Below are 9,530 nucleotides of genomic sequence, written 5' to 3'. Positions count from 1 at the left end.
TCCCAGAATTAGCAATAGAAGTTGTAAATTTAGGGTGCGTTTGGTTAGCCCTTAAAAAAAATATATTTTTTTTATTTTTTAATTTTTAAAAAATAAAAATCAAAATTTGATAACAATTCAAAAAATCAAAAATTAAAATCAAAAATATTTGCTTTATGTGAAAAATAATTTTTTTTTACTTTCTAAAATTTACTTTTACTTCTTTCCGACTTACCCCAACTCGCCCCAGCCCCCTCCCCCTCCTCCTCCTCCTCCCTTTGGCTCTCTGCCTTCCTCGCCACCGCCGCCTCTGGTCGTGCCGATCTCATCTCCCTCCTCGCCGGATCCAACCCCGATCCGACTTGGGCCGATAACATCAGACCCGGCAGCTGAACGCACATCCACACCGGGGCAGCGAGAGTGAATCTCAATGCCATCCGCCTCTGCATCACCTCCAGTGGTGATCCTGACCAGACTGACTCCCACGGATGGACCCCACTCCACTGCACCATTGCCAGCAGATATTTGGATGTCGTCGAGTTTCTGATCGATCGATCCACCTACGACACTCGGCTCGCACGAATAAAAGACAGACGGAAGACGCCATTCAACCTCGCCATCGACTACTAGGACCATGTAAGGCTCTACGACGTACTCGGACTAAGCGACATGCTCCATCGAGTGGCACATGACGATGACATCAACGACATACAGAGCTGCCTGATGCAGGGAGCAGTAGTAGATAGGAGGGACCAGAATGGGTGGATGGCACTCAATTGAACGACGTTCAAGAGACTGATCGAGGTGGTAAGAATGCTGATCGACGATGGAATGCAACTAGATACGATGGACTCAAAAAAATTTCTTTGGATAAAAATATTCGTGCCGTTGGAAGAGCTACTTTAGCCTCTTCACTTTCTATATAAGATGATAGCTAGCAAATATATTTTTTACTTTTTTTGCTTTTGTTCGATAGTAAATATTTAAAAAAATAAAAAATATTTTTTAAAAAAATTAAAAATTAAAAAAAATAATAACCAAATGCACCTTTAGCAAGTGATGCAATAAAATAGATTTTGACACGAATGACCATATAAACTGAAAGGTTAGGAAATGAACAAGCAATTTATTCCTATACGATCCAGCGGCAGCCAGAAGAGGTCATAAAAATAACCACCAAGGAAAATAAAGTTCAAAGAGTTGCCTTACTACGGAATGGCAAATAATCTGAAAATGGTAAAAAAAACAGTTTAAGTTCGAATACTTATTTGATGAACTTTAAATTGTAATCTAAACAACACGTAATGTGATGTTTCTTGCAGCAGAAACATCTTATACGCAAATTCAAAATTAATATATGGATATAAGCTTCTCAATGCAGGTTAAATAAAGGAAACAGGCCATTAGCAAAGGAGCAATAACTGACAATATCTAGATATAAAAAGCCGCTTTCCAAGGAAAACCTACTAACCCTGCAAGAAGCAGCAGCAATAAACAAATCATGCTATAAATTCCAGTATACAACCCATCCTGAAAATTTCGCAGATAATCTGGAGTGTCAAACACATACTGCAATTAATTAAGCCATAATTGTACTGCTTCATGTTTTTCAAATCTTTCTAAATTTTTCACGCTTAAAAAAATAAAAAAGAAAGAAAGAAAGAAAGTATATGTGCACAAATTACAATGTATGACTAGATGAAATAACAAAAGTTTCAAATCTTTCTTCGCACGCAATATTTTTTAAATTTTCTAAAGCCATTGTCAAAAAACTGAAAATATAAGATTAATACAAGATGCAAAGGTGTCAAGAAGCAACAAAAAAATCACAAGTTAGCCAGATTATGTAATATCTACCACCCTCTCTGCGGAGTACTTGTTTTCTAAATTATGGGCAAAAATGTTAAAATTTTCCCATACAACATATTCAATAAGCTTCATGGTATATCAAATATCTTGCCATGAATATAGAACCATAAAAGACAAGGCTTGCTTCATGGATGAACTTTTAACATGTAAAGAGCCATGTATAAAGATAGTCAGACTAAGTGGTCAACGGAAAAAAGAAATAAACAACTGTAAGTGGTTGGTTGTTTTCTTTGTTTTTTTCCTTTTTTCCTTCTTTGTTTTTTCCCAGAGAACTAGCATGGGAAGAAGCTTAGCACAAATCAGGTGAGTGCAGGATTCTGACCCACATCACTCATATTGAATACCCAGTGGCTTTAACAACTGAGCTAGTTGGTATCCTCATGATGTTCACAGTTTGAAACAATGCCCGGTGCCATCTGAATCGTAGTATGCTTACAATAAATTGTTCTGTATAGGAAAACTGTAATTCAAAACTAGCAGAGTAGATGTTTTAGGTTCTACAGATATATGGTATCTTCCCTTGTTAGGGTCATGCAAACCAAACACCGTACTATTAATATCTTCAACTAAAACAGTGGGAACAGAATATTTTAATTTCATTCACCCTCCAAGTGTCAAGCAAGCTAAATCTAATCCATTTCCTTCATGGCACCTCTGAAGTTTTTAACGATTTTGCTGTTCACTTGACGTACAAAGCTCCTGGGAAGGATTGGCATCAGATCTAATGTCAGAATCACCATCAGATGTTTCAGTAACCTTTTCTTCTTGCATCTCAGAATCGGTGTTTGTCGTATTTTCATCAGCCTCTGCATCAGTCATTTCTTCATCACCATCACCTGCCACAGTTTCAACTCCATTTGGGACTGGATCAGTTTGACCGCTGGGCACCTCGCTTGCCTTATCAGGTTCATCTGGTTTCTGGACCACTTCGGTGGGGTATGGGTCAGTGCACATGGTGAGGGTAGATGTCACCAGCAAATTCTGCATTAGAAAGAAGATGAGTACAGTCCAGATTTTTAATTAAATAAATGAATTTTAAGTGGGAAATTCAACAATAGTACAACATTAAACTACTCAGATAACAATATCACAAGCATTTTATTCAAATAAGAACAGATAATTTCTCATGCTCAAAATGATTGAAAAAAAATGAGGGGGAAGTAGAATTTTGACACTCAGGTGAGGGCGAAAAGGGTAGAACAAGCAGGCCTTATGTTTCAGAAGGTAAACATGCGACATACTTGTAATATTGACACATCAAACATGCTGAGTATACAAAATTTAATTTCCATTTACAAGTTTGGGTATCATTCCAAGCCCATGTGTTCCAAGTGGCAAATAATACAGCACATTTCCTGCACCATGCCAGCTCAAGCGATATGAATGTGACTGCCATACCTAGGATGCTGGTAAATTACAAATGCAATCAAATTTTCATCAGAACACATGAGAAACTCCTAGCTTCAAGCCCATGAATATTTTGTTCTTAAAAAACCAGTCAAGAACTCTATATCAAGAATATCTGAATCATAGTACATTCTCTAATTTTATGTTTCTGTAGCTCACTAAAATGCTTGTGAGATACAAACACAACAACACCTCTTCATTTGACATTATTAGTAGTGCAAAGGAAGTGATTGTCAATAAACTTTTTTTTAAATTTTCTGAGCAAAGGGAGAGAACCCACACAAGGGAAGTAATCTAAGTCAAACACTTGGGGACGCACCACCCAAGACTCAAACCCACAACCTCTCCAAACCAGAGGGGTGACTCCTAGGAAATTAGCCAATTCAAGACTATCCATGAACATGAAACTGCTAAATCTATTTCAGCTGGCACAAATTCCATGAGTTACTGAAAAGTTCAGATTTAAATTAAAATTGATATGTAAAGAAGGGATATGTTCAAATTTATCCAACAAATTAGCAAATGTTTACAAGTTACAAGCAGCTAGATGTACCTGTAGAGTCTATAAAGTACAAAATAAAAAACTTTTTCCAGAACTATTGTGCATGTATCAACCTGCCAAAAGAGCTTCTGTTTAACAAACCTTTTCCAAGGCCAATGCAAGCTTCGAGAGATTTGTATATGTGCCTTTTGGGTTCAGAAGAATCTGTTCAAAAAAAATCAATTATACAGGATGACAAATAACAAATGTTTGAAAAAATTGTTGCTGAGTACTTTTGGAGGATCACTTATTTAGGAATGCGAGTTATTGAAGAGAAAGTTAAAATCAGCATAAAGAGCATTAAAATAAGAAATGTTTCTCAAAAAGCAGAAAGAATCATGATAATTGAGGTCAGAAGTCAAATTACCTCGCAGAGTCTTTGCAGCGTAAATGGAGGACCTTCCACAAAACTTAATAGAGCTGCAAGCAAATGTTAAGAGCAGTCAAGACCCCAATAGGAAGCTAATATTATAAGGTGAATGTAGATGACTGGAATATCAGAATAAATACCATGATGCATCAAGATAAATCAACGATTGGCACTCGGCCAGCATATAGTGATTCATTATAATATTCAGACACAGGTTAAATAAGGGGTTTGATGAGCAAAGTGAAGATTGTAAAGTATGTAGACTTCAATATCTGATGGTATCCAGAAAATCTGTTTTCTGTGGTTTTAGAATATATCTTAGATGATATAAAGTCTTATTATATTACCAAGGACATATATTCAAGTGGTATGATAGTCATTCTAAGTACTCTATCTCCAAGAAGGATATGTATTTGATATAAGAGGTCCTAGGTCTAATGATCTTGTGAATTTAGCAGTAATGTGCCAAGGGTACATTTAAGACCTAGGCTAAGAACATTACAAAGAGAAAGGGGCCCCTTGTCCTAATCAGCCAATATGGTTTTACTACAAGTTGCTCAGTAAATCCCTGAATATAAGGCAGAGCACAAAAAGAGGCAGACTGCATTTTTAATGTTATATCGAATTTCAGAAGCATAATAAAACATTAAATTGGAAATGTAATCCAGGAGGCTGGGAGAAGCATGCAAGCATGTCACAAGATGAAGCAGAACAGTTCTATGCAAGGACCATATACCAGCTTTTAAGCTCTACCACAAAGTACACAACTTGTTAATGAAATCTAAAATTCAATCTTAAGCCTTAAATAGCTTCCACTACTTAAGAAGCTTCAAACGAACAGAGTTGAATAGGTTTCAAATGTATACACGTAATGTATGATCAAATGAAACCATTAACGATCACTTATTCCATGGTGATGATTTTTACAGTTTAAAGTGTGAAGTCCATTTGACTTCTTCCTTCCAATTACTGATGATGTGAGAACAACAAGAGATGGACTACAAATGCATAGGTGGACCTAGACAAGGGTTTAGGCCAAGAAATCACCTCGCTATCTTGTTGCAAAAAATGTTTAGGCCTTTAGATGAGATACAACAAAGAAAAGTTTCTAAAGAGAACTTGTACTTGGAAGTAGTCTTATAACTGAAATTTGATCATATTTATATAGAAAATAAGAGTGAAGTGAGGGTCTCTTTTCTTTCATAGCAAAACAAGAATAACATTAGCAAAGATTGAAGATAACTAAAGAGAGATCAAGAAAAGTGGGGCAAGAGAGAGAGAAGGACATCCCTAGCTTAAGGAAATCCTTTCTGCTTTTTTTGATAAGATGGAAGTAATCATACAAGCCTAGTATGAATACAACCAAAAGGTCAGGAAAAAGAATATCACGAAAAGGTAAAGGGCCATCTGGGTGTCAATCCACAGCACATTGTCCAATGCTCTGCAACAAAAGTAGCAACCTATCGGCAGCACTGTTCGCCTCTCAATAAACATATCAGATGTTCAAAGACGCACACTCCCCCCCCCACCGATGTCCAAATATCTTGCAGTAGCAGGTGCCCATAGGCCCCTCGAACCCGCCCCTGCATCCGACCCACAATAGTCGCCGAATCCGCCTCCACGACAATACGCCCCTGTCCAGATATCCCACTCGAGAACATAAATCTCAATTAGGACAAATCCTTTCTTTCTATGTAAAATGATTTTTTGATCCAATCATAACAAAGCTTCTTATAGACTTTTCATGACACCGATAAATAACTTTGGCTCTTGAAAAAATAAGTAATCAATCTCTATATAGTCATCTAGGATCTCTCCTAAAAGGTGAAATTCCAAAATTCACATAATAAAAATAGGGCATCCCAGCGCACAAGGCTACTTGCCACTCTGGAGTCTAAGAAGGGTTCAAATATATGCAGCCTTACCCCCACATGCAGAGAGGCTATTTGTATATTTGAACCCATGACACCTAAGTTACAATAGAACAACCTTACCATTACACCAAGAACCATCCTCTCAAAATTCACATAATCTTGTAAAAAATACATAAACAGCTAAAAGTCAACTTGTGGCAACTTTATTACATCCAAAGCAACAAGATCTGATGTAGGACTCTTTCACATCGATCCTACTTAAAACAAGACTATAAAACCTACTTATAAGAAAACTAAATAAATGTCTCAAAATATAATTCATATCGGATAAACTATTTTTTTTTATTTGCTATTATTCACTTCCAATGTGGATCTTGTCCCACAAATCTTCTTCATAATATGGTATCCTCATGCCCAACCATTGGATCTTCAAGGTTTGATGACGGACCAACTTGAGATCTTCTCATTCTCCCAATATCAAATAATTTTCTAGTTCCCTTTTATTTATGACTACGAAGCATTTGATCACTTGGTTGATGGCATGAATCATGAAATTAAAAATCAGGAAGGAACACATTGTCAAAGTGCTTCGAGCCTTCGATACAATTACAGTCCTTGATTGATAGTAATTTAGGCCTTGACAAGTAGAAATTATCCAAAAACTACATCTTCATGGCTTTCAATCTTCTCCGATTCTATAAGTGCACAGTGCATCTTCAATTGTAATCCCTTGATGTCAATGATTGTCACTTCATATGATTTTCCATGAATAAATCTTTAGTTCTTAATGAGAAAATGAGTGTTCACCAAGGATTTAAAAACAGTGGGTAGGCACAGTAGCGTCGGTGTGGTACCATCCAATTATACCAGTTCTAATACAAAAACAAGATAGGTACATGTATTGAGACACCAAAAAAATATATGGAATGGGACAAACTGGCTGTCCTGACTGGTATCAACTAGTACAGGCAGGTATCAAGGCTAATTCAACTAATAACAAGCTTGTCCCAATCAAGAAATTTATTTTTGAGAAAAAATGGCGAGCCATGCCAGTTTTCCCCTTCATGTCCCATGAGACACTTGGGGTGGCTTTTTGGTGCAACATGAAGCATGGAAGACAAATCAATCATTGAACCTACCCTTCAGGGTTAAAAATACAAATTGAAGAAGCACAATAGGTTGAAGATTCTCCCACCACAAGAAGTTCTTTAATAAATTGTATTAATATGCAAATTCAACCAAAACCTCCATAAAATGCATAAGAAGCATATAAAGGATAAAAACTGATGCCCAGAATAATCATACCAGAAATTAACTATCCAACTTAGCCATAAAAGAAAACATGCTAAAATTATTCAATAATTGGAATATGGAAATAAGGCAAAAACTAATGCTGATTATAATGGAAAATCAAAAGAATATTGAGTTGTCGAAGTTCCCAACTAGGATTCCTTTGGGTCCTATAAATTGCAGGGAGCATAAGTCTTTAGGTGATACAACAACTATGATGCCAAAAGCAAGAGCATAAAATTGTTTAGCTAAGGGAAAAAACAAAGAAACCTCATTCACATATCTTGTACATAGTAAAGTGAAACCCAAAGGCTTATGTAGAAGAGTTTAGGAAAAAAATGCATCCTCATCGTTAGAAGTTCGATCACTTCCCTTCACATTCATGTAAGAAAGAGGTTCACTTTTTCTTTCAATTTAATGCGGTGGTTCCTCTAAAAAGTTTAATTTTACAATGGGCAAGTGTCAAAAAAAGGAAGGAAACAACTAAAACACCAATGGCTCTTCTGGAAAGTTTGTTGGTTGATGTGTTGATCAGGGAACAACTGGCTCACTCTCTCTTGATTTCATATTTAATGTTTCCTATGCACCTTTCAATCATTTGTTTGCAATTAGTTGCCCATAATAGTTTTTTTATATATGAACTCCTTATACACTAGGTTGTTTGTTCTATATGCACTTAACAGTTTTTGTATTGTTCAAGCCGGTCGGTACCATACCAATCCGATAGGAACTAGTACCACCATCGGTATCGGTATTTGAATCATTGAACTTCACTATGCTAAAGCATTCCCAAACATCTTGGGCTGTAGCATATGCAAGAAAAAAGCTTTAATTGATGCCATATTAATTTTTATTGATCTCATATCATCACACGTCTTCTCATATTAACATGATGGAAAGCACTGACCTTGAAACAAAATGGAATAGAGATCAATTCAAGGCAAAAAACAAAGAATAACAAAGCAAGATCCTCGATCTGATACCAAATTGATGTAGGATCAATTAGGGATGGCCTACAAAGGCCCAATCGGCCATGAAAAAAATTAGACAAAAATTTAGGTCAAGAAATCACCTTGCAGTCCTCTTACATAAAACAAGGCAAAAAAGGTGCTTTGTGGTGCTTATAAAATTCAATCATGCAGAAAATGAGGTATTGGTCTAACAAACAAGTTTCTGAAAAAAAAAATTGTCAATTAGTTGTGATCCCTAGTAGTCCTATAACAGAAATTCAGATAACAGGTTTGATATTTATATAGGAAACAAGGGTCAAGTAAGGTTTATCAGAGCAAAACATGAAAAATATTAGTAGAGATCAAAGTAATAGAAGAAAAATCAAGGAGAGGAGGGGGGACAGAAAGATAATAAGGACCAAACCTGGCTTAAATAAATCCATTTTTCTTTCAAACAAATTGCTTATAGTCAATTTTGATCAAGCTAAAATAGGCCTTTCAATAAACTCTTCATGAATTCATCCACAAGCATGCTATAACTCTTGAAAAACCAGTAATCAATCTCTACATGGATGCCCAAGATCTTTCATAAGGATGGAAAATTCGGAATCTCACATAATTTCATGTAGAAAGATGCCTAAAATGGCTAAAACTCAAATTTAACAACATTATGATGATCCATCTTGACATATACCAAAAAGTAGGAAACCTTCACATCAATCCTACTTCAAACAGGACTCTAAAACATACGTCAAAAATAACCTAAAAGAAGTTCCAGAAATACAATAAACATACGATTAACTAATTTTTCGATCTCCATCAAATAAGAGCAGCAAAGGCATTAAGGAATTATTCAGCTCTAATTTGACCAAGAGCTTAGAAATTTCCAACAAATTGATTGTAAATTTAGAATGGGAATATAACCCATGAAGGGTTCTGAGTCTAGCCATGGATAGCACTAGGCAGCATCACAACATTCCAATATAAACTCTTGAGTTCCACAAGCATCTCCATCTCATATATATCTTACAAGAATCCCACTTAATACTTGCAAAAGAAGGTATATCAGTGTTTTAGAATGTGATTACATCTGCAGGTTCAATCATGTTGCCTGTGCCATTACTATATGCAGCCATACCAAATATGGATTGAAAAGGCAGCCTATTCAGCATCAAGAGGGCATATAAGAAACCCGCTTAGCATTGTGGGGCCAAATGTCGCCCACTCTTACATGGTTCGTGTATATGAAG

At 36.2% G+C, this 9,530-nt stretch overlaps 1 protein-coding gene across 1 annotated transcript in view; it reads right to left on the bottom strand.

Annotated features, from left to right (window-relative positions):
• Positions 1–2,042: 2,042 nt before the first annotated feature.
• LOC140850943 (uncharacterized) overlaps positions 2,043–9,530 on the bottom strand; it is a 10,561-nt gene continuing 3,073 nt past the window's right edge. The window contains exons 2-5 of the mRNA XM_073253353.1: positions 8,047–8,133; positions 4,164–4,216; positions 3,899–3,961; positions 2,043–2,829 (exon numbers count right to left, since the gene is read on the bottom strand). Of these exons, the coding sequence (XP_073109454.1) occupies positions 2,512–2,829; positions 3,899–3,961; positions 4,164–4,216; positions 8,047–8,133 (521 nt within the window). The 3' untranslated portion in view covers positions 2,043–2,511. The remainder of the gene's footprint in view (positions 2,830–3,898; positions 3,962–4,163; positions 4,217–8,046; positions 8,134–9,530) is intronic.

Source organism: Elaeis guineensis, chromosome 3 (genome assembly GCF_000442705.2).
Source record: "Elaeis guineensis isolate ETL-2024a chromosome 3, EG11, whole genome shotgun sequence".
Lineage (NCBI taxonomy): Eukaryota > Viridiplantae > Streptophyta > Magnoliopsida > Arecales > Arecaceae > Elaeis > Elaeis guineensis.
Note: the sequence above shows the minus strand (reverse complement) of the source record. Positions and strands in the feature narration are given on the sequence as shown.